Source organism: Saccopteryx bilineata, chromosome 1, assembly GCF_036850765.1.
Source record: "Saccopteryx bilineata isolate mSacBil1 chromosome 1, mSacBil1_pri_phased_curated, whole genome shotgun sequence".
NCBI lineage: Eukaryota > Metazoa > Chordata > Mammalia > Chiroptera > Emballonuridae > Saccopteryx > Saccopteryx bilineata.
In genome coordinates this window covers 95,006,383-95,029,700 of record NC_089490.1, presented here as the reverse complement: position 1 = coordinate 95,029,700, position 23,318 = coordinate 95,006,383, and the positions used below count along the sequence as shown (strand labels likewise).

General features: G+C 43.4%; 2 protein-coding genes and 1 non-coding gene across 7 annotated transcripts in view; 2 read left to right on the top strand and 1 right to left on the bottom strand.

Moving 5' to 3' along the window:
• Positions 1-2,419: 2,419 nt before the first annotated feature.
• On the bottom strand, positions 2,420-3,883 carry MRPL51 (mitochondrial ribosomal protein L51). The gene is made up of 3 exons (XM_066261223.1): positions 3,647-3,883; positions 3,452-3,562; positions 2,420-2,738 (listed from the first exon to the last, which is right to left on the bottom strand). The coding sequence occupies exons 1-3, from the start codon at positions 3,723-3,725 to the stop codon at positions 2,542-2,544; spliced, it is 387 nt and encodes a 128-aa protein (XP_066117320.1). The 5' UTR covers positions 3,726-3,883; the 3' UTR covers positions 2,420-2,541.
• Positions 3,884-4,014: 131 nt separating this feature from the next.
• The window catches only part of NCAPD2 (non-SMC condensin I complex subunit D2), a 43,101-nt gene continuing 23,797 nt past the window's right edge, over positions 4,015-23,318 (top strand). For 2 of the 5 annotated variants that reach the window (XR_010729351.1, XM_066261209.1), the window contains exons 1-11: positions 4,015-4,714; positions 4,942-5,132; positions 5,989-6,138; positions 16,940-17,015; positions 17,292-17,350; positions 17,817-17,998; positions 18,311-18,453; positions 20,330-20,457; positions 20,530-20,653; positions 21,243-21,390; positions 22,798-22,995. Coding sequence is in view for 1 of the 5 variants with exons in the window: in XM_066261209.1 (XP_066117306.1) it covers positions 6,012-6,138; positions 16,940-17,015; positions 17,292-17,350; positions 17,817-17,998; positions 18,311-18,453; positions 20,330-20,457; positions 20,530-20,653; positions 21,243-21,390; positions 22,798-22,995 (1,185 nt within the window). In the remaining 4 variants the exon portion in view is untranslated. The other 3 variants (XR_010729352.1, XR_010729353.1, XR_010729356.1) reach the window with 3 other exon arrangements.
• Positions 17,413-17,741, top strand: LOC136321357 (small nucleolar RNA U85). The gene has a single exon (XR_010728618.1). It is a non-coding gene; the product is annotated as a small nucleolar RNA U85 (small nucleolar RNA).

Below are 23,318 nucleotides of genomic sequence, written 5' to 3'. Positions count from 1 at the left end.
GACTTGAAGCCCAAGGTCACTGGCTTGGCCTAGTCTATATGAGAAGCCATCAATAAACAACTAAAGTGCAACTGCAACTATGAGTTGATGTTTCTCATCTCTCTCCTTCAAAAAAAAAGATACATTGATCATGTGTTTATCCCATCCATCTCCTACAACCACATCAAATGACAATTTGTAGGAATTAAAAAAATATTATAGCCTGACCGGGCAGTGGCACAGTGGATAGAGCGTCGGACTGGGATGCGGAGGACCCAGGTTCGAGACCCCGAGGTCGCCAGCTTGAGCACAGGCTCATCTGGTTTGAGCAAAGCTCACCAGCTTGGACCCAAGGTCGCTGGCTTGAGCAAAGGGTTACTCGGTCTGCTGAAGGCCCACGGTCAAGGCACATATGAGAAAGTAATCAATGAACAACTACGGTGTTGCAATGAAAAACTGATGATTGATGCTTCTCATCTTTGTTCCTGCCTGTCCCTGTCTCTGTAAAAAAAAAAAAAAAATATATATATATATATATATATATATATATATATACACACACACACACACACACACACACACACACACACACATAAAATATATAAAAACCCTCAAAGGCGAAAGTAATGGGATTGTTTCTGGCACCAAAAATACCTAAGTGTCTTTACCAACTTTCCCCTGGGGGGAAAAAAATCACTGAATTTTATTTTTTTCTTTTTGTGACAGAGACAGAGAGAGGGACAGATAGGGACAGACAGGCAGGAAGGGAGAGAGATGAGAAGCATGAATTCTTCATTGCAGCTCCTTAATCTCCTTAATTGTTCATTGATTGCTTTCTCATATGTGCCTTGATGGGGGGGCAGTGCAGCAGAGCGAGTGACCCCTTGCTCGTCAGTGACCTTGGGCTTCAAGCCAGTGACCTGGGGCTTAAGCCAGTGACCATGGGGTCATATCTATGATCCTATGCTCAAGCCAGCAACCCCATGCTCAAGCTGGTGAGCCCTTGTTCAAGCCTGCGATCTTGGGGTTTCCAACCTGGGTCCTCAGCGTCCCAGTCCGATGCTCTATCCACTGCGCCAACGCCTGGTCAGGGAATCACTGAATTTTTTTAAACTTAGATTTTTTTTTAAGTGAGAGGGGAGATAGTGAGAAATTCCCAAATGCACCACTACCAGGATCCACCCAGCAACCCCGTCTTAGGTTGATAGGAGTACCGAACTATTTTTAGTGCCTGAGGCTGATGCACTTGGACCAACCAAGCCATTTTCAGCACCTGGGGCCACACTCGAACCAATGGAGCCACTGGTGGCAGGGGAAGGCGGGTAAAAGAAGAGGGAGAAGCAGATGATCACTTCCCCTGTGTGCCCTGACAAATCAAACTCCCAACATCCACATGCTGGCCAACACTCTACCACTGAGCCAACCGACCAGAGCCTAGAAGCGTTTTTAAAATATATATTTATGGCCCTGGCCGGTTGGCTCAGCGGTAGAGCGTTGGCCTGGCGTGCGGGGGACCCGGGTTCGATTCCCGGCCAGGGCACATAGGAGAAGCTCCCATTTGCTTCTCCACCCCCCACCTCCTCCTTCCTCTCTGTCTCTCTCTTCCCCTCCCGCAGCCAAGGCTCCATTGGAGCAAAGATGGCCCGGGCGCTGGGGATGGCTCAGGCGCTGGGGATGGCTCCTTGGCCTCTGCCCCACGTGCTAGAGTGGCTCTGGTCGTGGCAAAGCGACACCCCCGGAAGGGGCAGAGCATCGCCCCCTGGTGGGCAGAGCGTCGCCCCTGGTGGGCGTGCCAGGTGGATCCGGTCGGGCGCATGCGGGAGTCTGTCTTACTGTCTCTCCCCGTTTCCAGCTTCAGAAAAAAAAAAAAAAAAAAAAAAAATTAAAATATATATTTAGCCTGGACAGTGGTAGCACAGTGGATAGAGCCTCCACCTGAAATGCAGAGATTGCTGGTTTGAAACTCTGGGCTTGCCGGGTCAAGACACATACAATAAGAAATCAATGAGCACAACACCTAAACGAAAGCAACTACAAGTTGATACTTCTCAATCCCCCACTCTCTGTAAAATCAATCAATAAATAATCTTTTTTTTGAGAGGCAGGGAGAGAGAGAGAGAGAGACAGGAACATTGAGCTGCTCCTGTATGTTCCGACTGGGGAATTGAACAGGTAACCTCTGTGCTCCAGAATAAAAATCGTTAAATATATGTATATATTTAACATTTAGCACTATGGGTTAATTAAAAATTACTAATCTCAATAAATGAAACCCAAATGTCAAAAAGTGGCAACTGTAATTTTTCTTTTTTAAAGGCCATAAGTATGGCTAAATTGCAAAGCACAAGTGGTAAAGTCCAAATCTAATACTATTAAGATTTAGGGATGAGTCAGACTTCATAGTCTACACGAATGAGTAAAAGTAGCATCTAGAGAAATAAAAGATTCTAAAGAAGCTGCATTTTATTACGGAGAGCATACAAAGTCCTTTCCTCATAGGAAGAGTACTGTTTTCCTTCTGGAAGATAGATATGCCTCTTCCACAGTCCCCAGCTTTCTCTTCTACCGGTGCTTTCCATGTCGGTTAAAGTGTTTGTAGAGATAGCTGATGCGTTTGTTAAGGTTGTGCAGGTCATCAGTGAACATCCGATTTCCAACCATTTTCTTCTTTCGGATACAACGTTGCAGTTCATTTCCCTTCCAGCCTCGAAGCCATCTGGGGCCTTTGATTAGTTCTTTGGGGTGCTTTTCAAAATTTCCTGTTATGTGAGAAAACATATTAGTTCCAAGAGAACACAGCTTTGATCAATTAAGAATTCAGCACACAGGCCTGACCACGGGGTGGCACAGTGGATAGTGTTGGACTGGGATGTGGAGGACCCAGGTTCGAGACCCTGAGGTTGCCAGATTGAGCACGGGCTCATCTGGTTTGAGCAAAGATCACCAGCTTGGACCCAAGACCCCTGGCTTGAGCAAGGGGTTACTTGGTCTACTGAAGGCCCGCGGTCAAGGCACATATGAGAAAGCAATCAATGAACAACGAAGGTATAGCAATGAAAAAGTGATGATCGATGTTTCTTGTCTCTCTCCATTCCTGTCTCTCTGTCTCTATCTATCCCTCTCTCTGACTCTCTCTCTCTCTCTGTAAAAAAAAAAAAAAGAATTCAGCACACAGTTGCACCTTTCTGAGAAGTACCTACAGACAATACACATTACACTACAGTATCAAGAGCATAGGCTTGGAGTTCAAAATCTGGCACTGCCATTTACTAGCTTTGGAAAAATTATTTAATCTCTTTGTGCCTCAATTTTCTGACTTGTAGGGTACTCAGAACAGTGCCCAACATAACGTAACCACATAAGTGTTTGCTCTTACTATTCAGAGCGGTACCATTCCTACACAGATGAAAAAAGATAGTTGTCACAACATAACTGCCATTCTTAAATTTTGTACAATGGAATCGAGTCTTACCCAGGATCCCAATGTTATCATACACCCCGAACATGGCCCTCTTCTCGTTCCAACGATCAACTGCTTTCCGAGGTGGGACGGTGAGCCTTACAAAGTACATTCCAGGAACACCTAGGGATGAGGAAGAAAGAGACTGAATTCCGGCCGCTTTCTGAGAAGCAGTTCTCAGAGCGTCTCTATACAGCTGCCACTTACCCAGAGAGAAGCTTCTGCAGGCCAGGGGCATCCAGCTCCATAGGCGCCTTCCTGCGCCGCCGGCGAGGCTCCCTGACATTGTTCTCGTCTTCCCCGCTACAAAAACACACCGCTGTAGCACAGAATACTGACCAGGCGTGACCTTCAAGGAGATGACAGGAACCGCCCGCGCTCTCCTCACATAGACATCAGGTGCACAAAGCCATCTTGTCTTACCCAGGGAGCTCAGGGCGCAGGGACCTCGGTTCTTCCTTCCCCGGCCACAAGCCCCGCCTTCCGGGTTCCGGCGCAAAGATCGGGGCGTCACTCACACCCCGCCCCGCCTGGGCGCTTCTGTGCTGCGAGGCGGAAGTCGTGGAGCGCCAGGAGAGTTAAGGAGGCTGACTCTATAGTCTAGCGACCCAATACTGAATTTCAAGAAAATTCACTCGTTCGTTTCCTTGGCCGTCCCTCAACTGTGAGGGAGATGAAGCTCCAGAGCTTCTTTCTCTATGCTTCACAGCAGTTTTGCGCTGTCGCTTTTTTTTTATTACCCCTAATGTACAGGGGAGGAAATCGGGCTCAGAGTGAAGTAACCTGCAGGACGTCACATAGAAGAAATGGCGGAACCTAAACCTTTTAAATCTTGGCCTGGACTTCCCTTCTGTCCTAGGATTGTGAGTGGGTCATTGCCCAACTAGCAAAGCGACATCTCTGACCAACACTGCCGGAGCGTCCTCCGCCCCAACAGTACCGGCAAAGGACGGGTCCCCAGGACGAGAGGGGCCGCCCCTCTCTAGGCCGTGTGGCCGGTTTTCCGAATCCTGCGCTGTGATTGGCTGGTCTCTATAGCGAGATTCATGATTGGCCCCTTTAGGGACGTTAAGATTTGAACTCCACATTTGTGGCTTTGCCGCGTGTTGTGCTGCTTTGAGACAGAATTTTTGCCTGCGCCTGTCGGGGATTGGCTAGTTTCTCTGCCCTCTTGAGTGCTGCCTCATTGATTGCAGATTATTGTGCACGCCTTATTTATTTTCTTCATTTTAGTTCCGTAACCCAAGTCCTAGGATCACCCGTTGAAGTTCTTCGGTAAGTTGTGGTGTTAATGGGGAGCGGAGAATGAGAGGCTGGGAAAATAGGGTAGAGGGTAATATGATGCATATTAGGCAGCATATGAGAGGCAGAGAGGTCTAATGGACATATCTTTGGGGTACGATGTGGTTGGGAGAAACAGTAAATCTGATAGATCCTGCAGCAGAATTTGGGCAAATCGCTTAAGCTTTCTCTCTCTCTCTCTCTTTTTTTTTTTTTTACAGAGGCAGAGAGAGGAACAGACAGGGACTGACAGGAACGGAGAGAGATGAGAAGCATCAATCATTAGTTTTTTTACTTGCGCGTTGCGACACCTTAGTTGTTCATGGATTGCTTTCTCATATGTGCCTTGACCGCGGGCCTTCAGCAGACCGAGTAACCTCTTGCTGGACCCAGTGACCTTGGGTCCAAGCTGGTGAGCCTTGCCCAACCAGATGAGCCCGCGCTTAAGGTGGCGACCTTGGGGTCTCAAAGCTGGGTCCTCCGCATCCTAGTCCGAAGCTCCATCCACCGCGCCACCGCCTGGTCAGGCTCGCTTTCTTAACCTCATTTTCCTATCTGTAAATTGGGCTGTGGTATGCACTCCATGAGAGTGGAATTTGGAGAATAAGATCAGATATGATCTATTCAAAAGGCCTACAGAACCCAGCAAATGGTAAACAGGTAGTAAACGTTAATGCTTTTCCATTCTGGAGCCAGGGACCTCCCAAGGCCACTGATCTGGCCTAAGGTGAGACATTCTGCTTAAGAAGCCTTACCCATTAAAACAATAATGCAAACATAAGGCGTTGATATGCCACTTTACAGGGTTTTTTTAAAGTACTCTTTTTGTAACGTTTATTTTTGGACTTTAGAAAGGAAGGAGAAAGAAAAGGAACATAGATCTGTACCAGTATATACCCTGATGAAGGGATCGAACCTGCACTTTAGGACAATGCTTTAACCAACTGAGTTCTTCAACAAGGCCATAGTTCTTTATACAGTTTAATAGCCCTTGACTCATTAGGCACTCAGACCAATTATGTAAAGTAATCAGAAACTAGTAACCCCATTTTACAGATGAGTCCCATGACATGACCTAGTGGCACAGTCATGAATAAATTAGACTGTACTTCAGGGTTGCTTTTATATACTCTAAGATAATGTTATCAGCTTGATGTAATACTAAAAAAGCATAATATGTTGGAGGAGGATGGAGAATAATAGAACCAGAACAAAAACCAGGCCTTAGATACAGATTCTGACCTATATATTTTCTGTTTGGTTTCCAGCCCTGTGAGCCAGTGGGAGAAGGATGTCTCTCCAATTGATTGAGTTCCATCTGCCCTTAACACCAGAGGAATTGTTAAAAAGTGGAGGAGTGAATCAGTATGTTGTGCAAGAGGTACTGTCCATCAAAAATCTACCATCACAGCTTAAAGGTAAGACTCCATAGCTGCCACAGTGGCTAGCACTTCAAAACTAACCATTCCACATGTAATTATATTGTCTGTTCCACTACACCAGTGGTCCCCAACCTCCGGGCCGCGGACTGGTACCGGTCCGTGGGCCATTTGGTACCAGCCCACAGAGAAAGAATAAATAACTTATATTATTTCCGTTTTATTTATATTTAAGTCTGAACGATGTTTTATTTTTTTAAAATGACCAGATTCCCTCTGTTACATCTGTCTAAGACTCACTCTTGACGCTTGTCTTGGTCACATGATCCATTTATCCGTCTCACCCTAAAGGCTGGTCTGTGAAAATATTTTCTGACATTAAACCGTTTCGTGGCCCAAAAAAGGTTGGGGACTACTGCACTATACCACTAAACTCCGTGAGGGCAAGGAACTTGTCTTTTATATTCTCTAATGTTTTCTCCCTAGCATTGCATGGTATGCATTATAACAAGAGTTACAGGAGATAGCTTTCTCAGAGTGTCTGGGACTTTACCTGACCTGTTTCTTTTTATTCTTTTCTTTTTTTGATCTGTTCTACTTATTAATACATTCATTGGTCCATTCTTATATGTGCCCTGACCAGGGATTGAACCCACAACCTTGGCTTAGCAGGACAACATGCTAACCAACTGAGCTACCTGTCCAGGGCACCTAACCTGTTTCAAGTAACACTTTTTTTTAGAGTCTAGAATTCTTGTTTCCAAGAGTGTATAATGGAAAAAAACATAATATATATGTACAGCTGCAACACTGTATAATGTATGTGCAATTCAGTTACCCATTGAAACCTATATATGACCAAGAACAATTTATGCATTCTCAAGCAACTCCCCATAATGTCACTACTTACTGGAAGTGGTCTTATATCAGTCAGATTGCTTTGGAGAGTACACAAAATAGAGATTAAGACTCTGGAGCCAGGCTGCCTCAATTTGAATTCAGGTTGACCTTGAACAAATTACACAGTCTCTCTGTGCTTCAGTTTCCTCATATGTAAAGATAAGAATAATAACCTACTTCATTTACTATCTTCTACAACAAAAAGGGTCAGTTAATGCAGCAGCTTGATAATCTAACTTCAGTTTATGTCCTCTAAACCAGTGGTCCCCAACCTTTTTTGGGCCACGGACCGGTTTAATGTCAGAAAATATTTTCACAGACCGGCCTTTAGGGTGGGACGGATAAATGTACCACGTGACCGAGACAAGCGTCAAGAGTGAGTCTTAGACGGATGTAACAGAGGGAATCTGGTCATTTTTTAAAAATAAAACATCATTCATACTTAAATATCAATATAAATAAAATGGAAATAATGTAAGTTATTTATTCTTTCTCTGCGGACCGGTACCAAATGGCCCATGGACCCATACTGGTCCACAGCCCAGGGGTTGGGGACCACTGCTCTAAACCTTCCTATCACAGTTGCCAAATGGCAGCTCCTTGCTCTGATGTCGAGAGATAGAAAAGGAGATTTTCTATCTTGTGCTTTTTTGTCTTTAAAAATTCACTAGAAGCTTCTCAACAGATATAACTAAAATTGGATCATGTGCTATTTCCCTAACTAATGACTAGTAAGGGAAATGGAATTGCCCAGATTGCTATGGTAAGGAAGGAATAAGATGGAGTGTGGAGGTCAACTGATGGGTGGCCAACCAACAGTGTGACAGATAGACTATTGTCTCCTTATTGTATGGATATATGTATCACTAATTATACATGCTGTATACTATAGCAGTGGTCCCCAACCGTTTTTGGGCCACGGACAGGTTTAATGTCAGAAAATATTTTCACAGACCGGCCTTTAAGGTGGGACAGATAAATGCACAAAATAAAATTATGTGACTGGCGTAAAAACTGTGGTATTTTTAAATATAATTGTTGAACTTAGGAGACGAGCATCAAGAGTGAGTCTTAGATGGATGTAACAGAGGGAATCTGGTCATTTTTTAAAATAAAACATCGTTCAGACTTAAATATAAATAAAACGGAAGTAATGTAAGTTATTTATTCTTTCTCTGTGGACTGGTACCAAATGGCCCACGGACCGGTACCGGTCCGCGGTCCGGGGGTTGGGGACCACTGCACTATAGCAGTGTTCTTCCATTATTACAATACACTATTTTTTAAATGGATTACCACTCTTTAAGAGTTTGTTTTTGGCCTGACCAGGCGGTGGCGCAGTGGATAGAGCATCGGACTGGGATGCGGAGGACCCAGGTTCGATACCCCGAGGTCACCAGTTTGAGTGTAGGCTCATCTGGTTTGAGCAAAAGCTCACCAGCTTGGACCCAAGGTCACTGGCTCAAGCAAGGGGTTACTCGGTCTGCTGAAGGCCCACGGTCAAGGTACATATGAGAAAGCAGTCAATGAACAACTAAGGTGTTGCAACAAAAAAACTGATGATTGATGCTTCTCATCTCTTTCCATTCCTGTCTGTCCCTATCTATCCCTCTATCCCAGGGGTCTCAAACTCAACTCAGCATGTGGGCCACAGAGCAAGATCACAGCCGTTAGGCGGGCTGCACTAGGTCTACAAAAGGCAACTGTTACGCAACACTTTTCTCACTGCAGTTGAAAACAAAAAAAAATCAGTACAACAAGCACAATCGTACATGCAGTTTACTCAGTGTCACAAAACGACCAGAAACTGTAGTTCGCATCACAACTGCTGTTAACTAAGCTAATATCTAGCTAGGATGCTAGAGAAATGAAAAATACAAGTAGGCCCCTAGGCTTACTTAATTTTATCCAAAATATTTTGAACTTCATGGATTAGTCTGCGGGCCGCACAAAATTGTTCAGCAGGCCGCGAGTTTGAGACCCCTGCTCTATCCCTTCCTCTGACTCTCTGTCTCTGTAAAAACATGGAAAAAAAAGTCTGTTTTTTGAATAACAATTGCATTGCTTTTGGTTTTTAGAACCCTAACTATAAGCTCTACTATAAATATACGGAATCGACAAATATGTACTAATGATACCCTGTGTTCTAAGTACCTGCACACAACAGTAAGCAAAACATACCATATTTTCCCATGTAGAAGAGGCACCCATTGTCGAAAAATATGGGGTCTAAAAACTGGATGCGTCTTATACAGTGATTGCAGATTTTTCTTACTTGCATTTCCCCCTTTTTTGCGTGGATGAGGAGTTGTATGAATTTTATGATGAATAAAACTTGAATTCAATAACTTTAGGGCCCTGGCCGGTTGGCTCAGTGGTAGAGCGTCGGCCTGGCGTGCGGAAGTCCTGGGTTCGATTCCCAGCCAGGGCACACAGGAGATGTGCCCATCTGCTTCTCCACCCTTCCCCCTCTCCTTCCTCTCTGCCTCTCTCTTCCCCTCCCACAGCCAAGGCTCCATTGGAGCAAAGTTGGCCCAGGCGCTGAGGATGGCTCTGTGGCCTCTGCCTAAGGCGCTAGAATGGCTCTGGTCGCAACAGAGCAACGCCCCTGATGAGCAAAGCATCGCCCCCTGGTGGGCGTGCCGGGTGGATCCCAGTCGGGCACATGCGGGAGTCTGTCTTACTGCCTCCCCGTTTCCAGCTTCAAAAGAAAAGAAAAGAAAAGAAAAAAAAAAAGAACTTTAGGAAATACACCCCCCCTCAATTTCTGCCCCAAAATTAAGGTCCGTCTTATACATGGGGAGATGCGGTAAGATGACACTGTTTTCTCCAAGCCTCTCAACAAGTAATAAATAAATGTGGAGTATGCCAGATGGTTGTAAGTGCCAACATGAAAAGTAAAGCAAGATAAAAATATGGTGTGCCATGTCTGAATGGTGGTGACACAGTGAATAGAGAGCATTGACCCAGAACGCCAAAGTCCCTGGCTTGAGCATGGACCCCAAGGTACCTGGTCTAGTCCTTGGTCAAGGCATGTACAAGAAACAAGTCAATGCACAACTATATAGAACAAGTTGATGCTTCTCTTTCTCTCTCCTCCCCTCTCTCTCAAAAGAAATAAACAGTGGTATGCCAGGGTAGGAACTGGCATTTTATGTTGGATGATCAGAAATAGAAAAGCCAGTGCCAAGGCCCTGAGGTAGAAAAATGTCAATATGGTTGGAGAGTAGTAAGCTAGGAAAAAAGAGGTCAGTGCAGATTATTCTAGAGTCTTGTTCCTCAAAATGCAGTCTTCCAGAGCAGCATTAGTATTAAGATTTAGGAGCATATTAGAAATGCCGGGTGAAGACACATCCCAGAAATACGTAATCAGAAAATTCATTTTTTAGGATCCCCAGGTAATTAAGAGGACATTTAAGCTGGAGAAGCACTGGTCAGGAGTCTTGCATGTCATGGTAAAGTGTTTAGTTTCAGTGTGAGTGAGTCTGAAAGCTACTGGGTTTTTAGCATGTGAGTCAGTGGTGGGATTCAGCCTGTATATACTGGTTTGACAGAACTGAGACCTAATTTTTTGTTGAGTTCGGTAAACCAGTCTTTAAAATGGCACTGTAATCAGGGTTCTCTCTAAGGTGGGCAGGCACCTGGGCCAATGTGGAAATCATAAATTTACATTCTTTACTCTTTTATTTTTTGTGACAGAGACAGAGAGAGGGACAGACAGGAAGGGAGAGAGATATGAAGCATCAATTCTTCATTAGTGGCACCTTAGTTGTTCATTGATTGCTTTCTCATATGTGCCTTGACTGGGGAAGGGGGTACAGCAGACCAATTGACCCCTTGCTCAAGCCAGTGACCTTGGGCTCAAGCTGGCAACCTATGGGTTTTGAGCCTGGGTCCTTCGCATCCCAGTCCCACGCTCTATTCACTGCGCCACCACCTGTCAAGCTCCTTACTCTTTTTTTTTACAGTGACAGAGTCAGAGAGAGGGATAGATAGGGACAGACAGACAGGAACGGGGAGAGATGAGAAGTATCAATCATTAGTTTTTCGTTGCGACACCTTAGTTGTTCATTGATTGCTTTCTCATATGTGCCTTGACCAGGGGGCTACAGCAAACCGAGTAACCCCTTGCTCGAGCCAGCGACCTTGGGTCCAAGCTGATGAGCTTTGCTCAAACCAGATGAGCCCGCACTCAAGCTGGTGACCTCAGGGTCTCGAACCTGGGTCCTCCGCATCCCAGTCCAACGCTCCATCCACTGCGCCATGCCCGGTCAGGCCTCCTTACTCTTTTTTTTTTTTTTTTTTTTTTAATTTATTCATTTTAGAGAGGAGAGGGAGAGGCAGAGAGAGAGAAGGGGGGAGGAGCTGGAAGCATCAACTCCCATATGTGCCTTGACCAGGCAAGCCCAGAGTTTCGAACTGGCAACGTCAGCATTTCCAGGTCGACGCTTTATCCACTGCGCCACCACAGGTCAGGCTCCTTACTCTTTTTTAACATTCATCTGCGCAACAGAGTATTATTCTAAGCACCCGTAGTAATATTAATTCCGTCTATAGGTGAAAAAAATTGCAAGTAGGACGCCAATCAAGAAGCAATATGAAAATATCTTAAATAATACTTTTATTGTTTTTAGTCAGGTATTATTTAATATTTTTTAATTAATATTTTTAAACTCTTGAAATCTACTTTTGTACACTTTTATTGTTCTTATTTAAGTATTAAATGCATGAAATTATTTCGGGATATATATTTTTATACTTAAATTGGTCATTAGGGTAGAGAACATGGTTAACCTTTTTTTTTTAAGATTTTATTTATTTATTTTAGAGAAGAGAAAGAGAGAGAGAAGGAGGGAGCATTAACTCCCATATGTGCCTTAACCAGGCAAGCCCAGGGTTTCTAACCAGTGACCTCAGTGTTCCAGGTCACTGTGCCACCATGGGTCAGGCTGGTTTAACCGTTTAAAAGGGTCTCTATCTTACTCTGTTGAGCAGAAGAGAGGCTAATACAATAATGCCAGGTAGCTTGCCTGGGGTGATAGCAGTGGAGGGGATCATAAAAGGTTAGATTTTAAATATATTTTGAAAGTAGAGCCAACAGAATTCATGGATTAGATTGGATTTATAGGGCTAGAGAAAGAAGAATCTGGGATTACAAGGCTTTTTTACTTGAATAACTAGAACAGTGGCAGTCATCTTGGTCCCTACTGCCCCCTAGTGGGCGTTCCAGCTTTCATGGTGGGCAGTAGCAGAGCAACCAAAGAATAAATAAAAAGATAGATTTAGCTATAGTAAGTTGTTTTATAAAGAATTATTCTGCCAAACTTAGCGAAAATTTGACATAAAGTACTTGGTAAGTAATTATTATTATATGCTTTAACTTGTTGTAACTCTGCTTTATAAGTTTTATAAAGTAAAGTTACTTCCCTACTTTATAAATCATCATTACTGTGGAACCGGTGGGCGGTTAGAAAATTTTACTACTAACAGATACAAAAGTGGGCCATAGGTATAAAAAGGTTGACTACCCCGGAACTAGAAGAATAGAATTGTCATTTATTGAGATGAGGATATAAGAGGGACAGGTTAAGACTGTTGGTTTAGACTGTGAAGTTCAGGAGAGAGGTCCCAGCTAAAGATATTTGAGATTTTTTTTTTTTTTTGAGAGGGAAAGAGAGATAGAGAAACATTGATTTGTTGTTCCACTTAGTTATGCATTCATTGATTCTGGTGTATGCCCTTACTGCAGATCAAACCTGCAACCTTGGTGTATAGGGTTGATGTTCTAACCATCTGAGCTAGCTGGCCAGGGCCAAGATTTGAGATTTAATACTCAGCATGTATAGGGCATTTAAAACTATGAGATTGGAGCCTGACCAGTGGTGACGCAATAAATAGAGTGTTTACCTAGGACGCTGAGGTCCCAGGCTTGAAACCCCAAGGTAACCAGCTTGAGCACGGGCTCACTGGCTTGAGCAAGGGCTCTCTGGCTCAGCTTGAGCACCCTCAGTTGAGGCACAGATAAGAAGCAATCAATGAACAACTAAAGTGATGCAACTACAAGTTGATGCTTCTCATCTCTCTCCCTTTTCCTCTCTCTCTCTCTCAAATCAATAAACTGTTTTAAAATTTTAATTGTTACAGACAAAAGTTTTATAATCTGCCTGACCGAGTAGTGGTGTAGTGGATAGAGTGTTGGCATGGGATACTAAGGACCCATATTTGAAACCCACAGTCACTGGCTTGAGCGCGCACTCACCAGCTTGAGCATGAGATCACAGACATGACCCAATGGTTACTGGCTTGAACAAGGGGTCACTGGCTCATCTGGAGGCCACCCCCCACCCGCGTCAAGACACATATGAGAGAGTAATCAATGAACAACTAAGGCACCACAACTATGAGTTGATGTTTCTTATCTCTCTCCCTTCCTGTCTGTCCGTCTCTGTTTCTGTCTCTAAAAGAAACAAAAAAATGTTTTGAAAACCATAACAGGAGTGAATGTGTAATGACCTCAATAATAGAAATACTGTACATAGAAAACTGACTGAAAAAAATTAGCCCAATATTAACAATGCTTCTTTCTTTTCCATTTTTCTATATTTTTTAGATTACAGAAGGAGATTTATAAAGAGCAGCAGTTAGCTTATGTATACTGAGTTAAATTACATGCTAAGTATTATTCTGATTGCTTCACATGGATTGCCTCACTAAATCTTTACCAAAAAATTTTGAAAAGCCCTATGAGGTATCTGTTACTACTGCCAGTTTACAGAAGAGGAAACTGAGACTTAGTAAGCTAAGCAGCTTGGCCTAGTAAATGTTCATGCCAAATGTAAAACAGAGTAGGACCCTAGGCTGGATCAGTGGGTAATGCTTCAGAGAAGTAAAGAATATGGTCCAAGCAAATCATTGGTTGTAATAAAAAATAAAGTCAGGTAAATGGTAATCTTTGAGAAAATCATTGGATTGATTAATTTTAAAAACTATATTGCAGGAAAGTAAGAGAATGATTAGACAAAATTTTAAAGGAATGTAAATGAAAGGCATTGAGTGTTTTTTGTTGTTGTTTTAAAGAAGAGAAGCGTGAGCATGTTGGCAGGATAAGAGCAGCACGTTCCCCCAGAAATACCCATGAATCTACTCTGATATAAATAAACAACTGAATAAGTAAATGAGGTGAAAGGGACAGTTCATTGTCATAGTGGCATTTCCATTAGTAAGTGTAGGAGTGATTGAGATAGGAAAGTCATCATTTAATAAATACCACAGCAATAATTATGGCAGGCAAGAATCACTAACACATTGTTGACCACTCACGAGTTAACTTGTGTTTGCACTTACATTAGCTATTTCAGTTTTTGAAACTCAGGGTAATATGGGATTATTGTATTTGGGACTCTGCCTTGAAGCTCAAATTTCTAAAAACAGCACACCATTCTATATTCTCATGCAGATTCCTTTTCTTCCCACCCCTCCAGGCATGAGACTGCAAGGTCGAAGGTACAGTAAGCTAAAACAGTCAGTGTCGAGCGGTCTATACTTGGACTACCTTCTAACTGCTCGCAGTTTGAACATACATATCAAGGATATTGTAAAATCTTTCTTCTTCGTGTTCAATTGTGTTAAGTTTATTTATAAAAAAAGTGAATTTTCTTGATATTTAGGTTTCAAAAGGAATGCGCAGCGAAACCAGGTACATTTGCAAAACATGTTGTGTACCATTACACATAGGTGATTGCTATACAGTATACCACACCAAAAAAATTACTAAAATATATAATATGTAGCAGATATGTCAAAGTTCAATTTAAATTCATTATGTATAAATAAAGTATACTGGTGTTTATTTAGATTGTTTCACTTTTATACTTAATTATGAAAATAGCCGGTGACGTGAGATAACTTTTTTTTTTAATTTTATATTTATTTATTTTTAAGATTTTATTTATTCATTGTAGAGAGGGGGGAGAGAGAGAGAGAGACAAAGAGAAGGGGGAGGAGCAGGAAGCATCAACTCCCATATGTGCCTTGACCAGGCAAGCCCAGGGTTTTGAACCGGCAACCTCAGTGTTTCCAGGTTGACGCTTTATCCACTGCGCCACCACAGGTCAGACATGAGATAACTTCTGCGTAAAATTGCTGGTCTGTTGACCAGCAATTGTTATGAGTTAAGAGATGCTTAGTGGGCAAATGTGATGAGAAACAGGATATTTGCCTAGTTTTGAAGTATCTCCCTATAAGATACTTATTAATTGCAAAAGGTAAAATAGTAACTTTACAGTGGGAACACCTGGCAAACACTACCAAGTAATCAAAGTTAACATCACCAGTAATAGACATTGACATCTCCTATATCTTTGTATGATGCATCTGAAGGACCCAACCTCCTTTCCGTGGTAATGTGCCAAAAATTCATAACCTCAGTCTAATCATGGGAAAATATCAGACAAACTCAAACTGAGGGACATACTGTAAGAATAACTGGCTATAGCTCCATTGGAGTGAGTTGGCCCCGAGTGCTGCGGATGGTTCCATGGCCTCACTCCCCTCAGGTGCTAAGAAGAGTTTGGTTGTTGAGCAACGGAGCATCATCCTCTAGTAGGCTTGCCAGGTGGATCCCAGTCTGTCTCTCTGCCTCTCTCATTGAATGAAAAAAAACAACAACAACTGGCTAATACACTTCAAAAAGTGTCAAGATCAGCCTGACCAGGTGGTGACTCAGTAGACAGAGCATCGGACTGGGATGTGGAGGACCCAAGTTTGAAACCCCAAGGTCGCCAGCTTGAGCACGGGCTCACTGGCTTGAGCGCAGGGTCACTGGCTTGAACATGGGGTCATAGACATGACCCCATGGTCGCTGGCTTAAGCCAGGGATCATTCACTCTACTCTAGACCCCCCACCCCGGTCAAGGCACATAGGAGCAAGCAATCAATGAACAACTAAGATGCCACAATGAAGAATTGATGCTTCTCATCTCTTTCCCTTCCTGTCTTATCTGTCCTTATCTGTCCCTCTCTGACTTTCTCTGTCTCTGTCAAAAAATGAAAATAAATAAAAAAAGTGTCGAGATCATGAAAAACAAAGATTGGAGGAGACTAAGGAGACACCATGACTGAATGCATTGTGGTGTGCTAGATTGGACCTTGAACCAGAAAAGTGACATAGATAGATCAGCTGGTAAAATTTAAATAAGGTCTGTGGATTAGTTAGTAGCATTGAATTAATGTTAATTTGCTTTTTTAGAGTAGATCTTTATACTATCTTGTATATATGTTGTTAACATTATTTGGGAGGAGAGTACAGGAACTCTATATTGGTTTTGCTACTTTTTTTTTGAGAGAGAGAGAGAGGGACAGATAGGTACAGACAGGAAGGGAGAGAGAAGAGAAACATCAATTCTTTGTTGTGGCTCCTTAGTTGTTCATTGATTGCTTTATGTGCCTTGACCGGGGGCTACAGCAGACCGAGTGATCCCTTGCTCGAGCCAGAGACCTTGGGCTCAAACTGGCGACCTCAGGGTCTCGAACCTGGGTCCTCCACATCCCAGTCCAGTGCTCTATCCACTGCACCACCGCCTGGTCAGGCTGGTTTTGCTACTTTTGTAATTTCAAAATTTAAAGATAAATCTGAGTTTGTGTTCACTAACTACTGTAAGTTGGACAAGTCATATAGCTGCTCTGACAATTTCTTTTCCCGTAAAGTAGGTATAATACTGTCTGCTTTGTTTATTGTTTAGCTCCAATATGATGAAGCTCAAGTAAGGCTTTAGTTGTAAAACAGGACAAAATGTAAGGTATTATAATATGTTCCATTGACATGAATCATTTCTTTTGTGATTCTACCAATAAAAGCAATTAACTCAATGTTCTTTCATGAATAGAATTTACCAAAAAGGCCTCTCTCCTCTGTATTGATCAATTTCTTTCATCTTTATAGCATTTCAGACTGCCTTTCAAGCTCAGGGGCCCCTGGCTATACTGGAGCACTTTGATACTGTCTACAGCATTCTGCAGTAAGTAAAATACCCATTGGTACTTTAAAAAGAACTAGTGTCTATCTGACCTAACTTTGCATGTTAGTCCTAGAATTTCAAATTACAGTGCACTGATAAAAGGTTCTGGGTACTGATATCTCTACTTGTGAGCATTTACACCAACTTGCCACTGTATTTATTCATTTGGGCTATTTCACATGTATTTTTTGCCATTAGATTCTTCAAGTTAGATCTGATCTGTTAGCCTGGGCTGCAGCTTCCTGTCTTACCCCTGCACTTTTCTTTCGCCCATAGTCACTTTCGAAGTATAGATCCTGGCCTCAAGGAAGATGCCCTGGAATTCCTGATTAAAGGTGTTTATGAATTGGGGGTAGGGGATGGAAGGTGTTTGTTGTTTGTTTACTTCATTTTATCAGCCACATGATGATATCAAGGCTGTGGTGATTCAGTTGGTTTGGCTAAGTCTGGGGACCTCTGACCTATTAAGGTCTGTAATCTTGGTGGGCAATACAGAGTTATGTGTGTTCACTGTAAGGGCAGACCAACAAGAAATTCTTCCGGCTTTTGAACCATCTCTCTTTCATAGAGAGGAGTCTTCCCAGTTGTCAGAAAAAAATGTGATAACTGGAGTGAGAGCGTAGGGACAGGTCATGTTCATGGTTTGAGGGTTGGGGGTCCCAAAGAACTTAGCTTGAATTATAACCACTGAGAGATGAAACACAGATCTTTGGTAATCTGATGGCTGCAAGTGCAGTGTGTTTTGAAGTTGGGAGTATGAAGAAAGAGAATGAAACCGACTCCAGATTCTGCCTCTTGCAGTGGTATCCCGCCATGCTCAGGAACTTCCAGCTATCCTTGATGATGCAATTTTGAGTGTGTCTGATAGAAGTGCCCACCTAAATGCCCTCAAAATGAACTGCTATGCTCTGATACACCTCTTGGAATCCTTTGAGACCATGACCAGCAAGACAGGTCTCATGGACCTGGACCTTGGCGGGAAGGTAACTCGGAACGGAATTCTTGGCTCATTTAATATGGGGTCTGCAAGGATGGGGGAATGGGTAGGAAAGAAGGGAAGCCAATGATTCGGAGACTCCTTTCTATTCTTCTGTAGGGTTTATGAGGAGGTACTGAAATGTATCACAACATATCCTTCCATGACAAGCAGCTCTTTTATATTTTGGGACTCGTAATACTGCTTCTGCATTACCTTCTACCTTGTCTCGATACTAGATAGTTTGGGCATTCAGACTAGCAGATCTTGACTCTCTTTTTCTTGTTTTTCCTGAATGTATGTGTGATTTTTTTTTTAGGGCAAGAAATCCCGGGTCAAGTCCGCCCATGGCTTTGACTGGGAAGAGGAGAGGCAACCAATTCTTCAGCTTTTAACACAGCTGCTCCAGTTGGACATTCGTCACCTGTGGAACCACTCAATAATTGAAGAGGAATTCGTCAGGTAGGCAGTTAAAATGACTACAGATACTGTAATACTGAGTTGAGAGGAATGAGGGCTCTCTTGCTAGGCCTGCCTTTTAAATACTTCATTTCATACCTCAGTTCTATCTGTAATATATAAACATATACTGATAACATTGAGTTATTAGGAAGTAGATAATGAATCTTAGAAACTGCTGTGAATTTCTCATCTTTAATGTCCATGTGTTCATTCATGAAACAGTATGTACTGAGAATCTTCTAGGTGAATAGCTGGTATCATTATAGCTATAGGCACTAGAAACAAAAGTTCTTTCCCTCATTGAGTTTATTTTATAGAGCAGAAGCCAATTTTTAAAAGTACGATATATAGTATGTTTTATGGTTTATTACTGTGGGAAAAAATAGGGAGGAAGACATTTGATAGAAGAAGGTTGTGATATTAAATCAGCCATTCTAGCAAGATCTGTTTGAATCAGTGACATTTCAGCAAAGATCCAGAGGAGGTCATCAGAGCCATGAGACTATCTGGAGAAAGAGCAAGGGCAAGGAAAGGGAACAGCAAGTGCAAAGACCCCAAGGAGGGAGTGTGTCCGGTGTGTACCAATACTAGCAATAAGGCCAGAGAGTCAGCAACTGAGAGGGATAGGCGATGAGGTCGGGGGAGGGAGAGGGCAGTGGGGAGCCACGCTGTACAGATCCTTATAGGCCATCATGATGACTGGCACTTTCTCAGAGTGAGACGGGCCACTCAAAGGTTTCAAGCAGGGCAGTAGGTGGTCTTACTTGCTCTTGAACAGCATCATCGTGGCCTGTTGAAACAGACTATGGAGGGAAAGGAAGGAAGCAGCAGACCAGTTAGGAGGCTATTGAAGTAACTTGGGCAAGAGATGACAGTAATTTAAACCAGAAAGTAGCAGTGGAGATGGGGAGAAGTGGTTGTAGTCTGTACTTTTTTTTTTAAGGTGGAGCTTACCAGATGAGATGACAGATGTGTGAGAGGTTTGAGGGAGAGTGCAGTCACGGATGACGTGGACTGAGCATTTGGAAGAATAGAGTTGCCTATAACTGAAATATGGGGAAGGCTGTGGGGGCATGTTTTGCCTTAACCAATCAGACGTTATGTTTTAGACAAACAAAGTTTGAAGTGCTTATTAAACATCCAAATAATGTCAGATTCAGATGTGGAATGTACACATCTGGAGTATAGGAGAGAGGTCTGGCCTTGGGGCACTCATTTAGGAATACTTGTATTTATAGCCATGAGACTGAAAGAGATTACTAAATCAATAAGTAGCTAGAAGAGAACAGAAATCCAAAAACTATCCCCTGGGCACTCCAGCATTAGAAGGTGAGGTGATTATGCGGGACCAGCCAAAGAAACTGACAGGGGAGTATGGCATTCTGGAAGCCAAACAAAGCATGTTTCAAGGACAAAGGAGTAATCTACTCTGTCAAATGAAGCTGAAAGGTCAGTTAAGATGAGGACTGAATTGACTGTTGTATTTACAATGAAAAATCGTTGGTGACTTTGTCTTGTCTTTTATCATATATGAAGGTAAGCAAAAGTAGGTTCACAGTTGGTTCATATGGTAAATAATTAATAAATAATACAGGAATAAACTGTTTCACAAACTCACAATTATAAAGCTACTTTTGCCCACCCTGTATTCAAGTCCTGTACAGGCATCTTAATAGCCGAAAGTTGGAACTCTTAAAGGACAAAGTGCCTATCTGGAGTCAGCAAAGCAATTTGCTATATAGAAGGTAGTAGATAAAATGAAGAAAACTATAGGACCCTGAACTTTGAAGGCAGTAGAGATAGAATGAACAAGGCAGAGTCCCAGTATAATTGAGTTGACAACTGATTCCACCATCTCCCCTTCTTCCTTTCTCAGTTTGGTTACTGGTTGCTGTTACCGCCTTTTGGAGAACCCCACCATTGGTCACCAGAAGAACCGCCCCACTCGGGAAGCCATAGCACACCTGCTTGGTGTAGCCTTGACACGTTATAACCATGTGCTCAGTAAGTTAGCCCTTCGCTGTGCCCCACCTTTTTCCTCTTGCCCGTAATATCTCATGTTCAGTACTTTCGCAGGTGCCACTGTGAAGATCATCCAGATGCTGCAGCACTTTGAACACCTGGCACCTGTACTGGTGGCAGCTGTGAGTCTATGGGCAACTGATTATGGAATGAAGAGCATCGTGGGAGAGATTGTAAGGTAACTTCTGCCTTGAATTTCTAATTCTTATTTCTCTCAGGGAGAAGAGAAAAAAAGATTAGAAATATAGTATATTCTCTGTGCAACAATAGGTTCTTTCACCTGTTAGATGCCAGTCTTACCTTCTTTTACTGGGAACTAAATTATCTTTTTTTTTTTTTTTTCCATTTTTCTGAAGCTGGAAACAGAGAGAGACAGTCAGACAGACTCCCGCATGCGCCCGACCGGGATCCACCCGGCACGCCCACCAGGGGCGACTCTCTGCCCACCAGGGGGCGATGCTCTGCCCGTCCTGGGCGTCGCCATGTTGCGACCAGAGCCACTCTAGCGCCTGGGGCAGAGGCCACAGAGCCATCCCCAGCGCCCGGGCCATCTTTGCTCCAATGGAGCCTTGGCTGCGGGAGGGGAAGAGAGAGACAGAGAGGAAAGCGCGGCGGAGGGGTGGAGAAGCAAATGGGCGCTTCTCCTTTGTGCCCTGGCCGGGAATCGAACCCGGGTCCTCCGCACGCTAGGCCGACGCTCTACCGCTGAGCCAACCAGCCAGGGCCTTAAATTATCTTTTTATGGCTGTGTTTTCTTCCGTGCACAGAGAGATTGGACAGAAGTGTCCCCAGGAGCTGAGTCGGGACGCTTCAGGGGCAAAGGGCTTTGCAGCCTTCCTGACAGAACTAGCAGAACGTGTCCCCGCCATTCTGATGTCCAGCATGTGCATTTTGCTAGATCATCTGGATGGAGAGGTAGGTGGTACCCTGAGGATCTCAGGTTTTTCTGGGGATTTCAAGTCCATTGTTGAAAGGCTTTTTTTTTTTAAAACAAAAAGGTACCTTCACATGAAGTCAAGTCATCTGGTCTTATAACCGTGGCAGTTCCTTCCTATAGAGAAGCAGATGACATTTATTGAATAAGGAGCCTATTTCAGTGTCACGTTGATTTTATCCAAGTCTGGTAGGGGAGAGGACAGTTCCACGGCTTAGGTCCAGTGCGAGTGACTCAGCTGTGATTCTGAGTCCCATCTGTTTCTTAGGATGATGCCTCTTTCTACTATCTGACTTGCCTTGCTTCTTCCATATAACAAATTTTCTCACATCAACCTCTGTCATCTCTCTCGGTTCTCTTTTATACCTGAATGCTAACCTGGCTTTTCCCAAATGAATGTGGGGCACTTCTAGGTGAATATAAGGACAGAAACAGTCTACTCATTTGTCTAATTTACTTTAACTTGTGCAAGACTCCATTCTTTGGCTCTTGGCCTAGAAAAAAATTTCAAACCCTCTTCTCCACCAGGTTCTGTAATGGACTTGCTCATACTGATTTCTGTTTCTCTGTTTCATTTTCTTTTATTTATTTATTTATTTATTTATTTTTTTTCCTGAAGCTGGAAACAGGGAGGCAGTCAGACAGACTCCCTCATGTGCCCGACTGGGATCTGCCCGACTGGAATCCACCCGGCACACCCACCAGGGGGCGATGCTCTGCCCATCCAGGGTGCTGCTCTGTTGTGACCAGAGCCACTCTAGTGCCTGAGTCAGAGGCCATGGAGCCATCCCCAGCACCCGGGCCATCTCTGCTCCAATGGAGCCTTGGCTGCGGGAGGGGAAGAGAGAGTCAGAGAAGAAGGAGAGGGGGAGGGGTGGAGAAGCAGATGGGCGCTTCTCCTGTGTGCCCTGGCCGGGAATCGAACCTCTCTGTTTCATTTTCTGTTAGTAAAATAGGGAGTAGAAAGGAAGAGGGTGTTTATTAGTAGGGATCAAAGGTGTTGAGACCTCAGGTGAAAGGTAGTCTTTACAAATGTATATCGATGGATAGATATGATTTCATGTTCAGCTACTACCATGATTACTTGGGTGAACCTTAGGGAGGGAATGATTAAACTTAAACTGTATAGGTAGGTACATTGTTATTAACTTAATTAGGGTACTCCTAAGCTGGCCAAAGAGTCGCATGTGGCTCGCGAGCCACAGTTTGCCGACTAGGTCCTAGGCAGCCAAGGCAGACCAGGAAAAGTTATAGCTAAGACAAGCAAGCTTAACCTTGACTAAAGGTCTTGGCCCCTTCTTTGTGCCTGGACTAGCATAAGGATTTAGGAAAGGGAAAGTTAATATTGGAGTGCAGAGGCTCACAGCAACTTCATTTCTCTCTCCCAGAATTACATGATGCGCAATGCTGTGCTCGCAGCCATGGCAGAGATGGTACTGCAGGTTCTGAGTGGTGATCAGCTGGAGGAAGCAGCCCGAAACACCAGAGACCAGTTCTTGGACACCCTGCAAGCCCATGGCCATGATGTCAACTCCTTTGTGCGAAGCCGTGTTTTGCAACTCTTTACTCGTATCGTCCAACAGAAGGTGAACAGCCTTCTATGTGATAAAGACATAATAGTACCATTCTATGTATAGGCCAAAGAAAAGAGGAATCCAATGTCAAAGAAAACTATCTGTCCCAAAAAAGAGTCTAGAATTCAGGTTGTTACTACCAGTAATAAAGGTCTTTGTTTACTAAAGGGCAAGGATGTCTGGTTCCATTTAAGGACTGTCCTGTATCTTAACCACTACAAAGAGTACTCCTTAACTACTTTATATCCCATAGTAAAGTTTCTTTTGGGTCCTGGCCAGTTAGCTCAGTGGTAGAGCATCATCCCAGCTTATGGATGTGTCCCGGGTTCAATTCC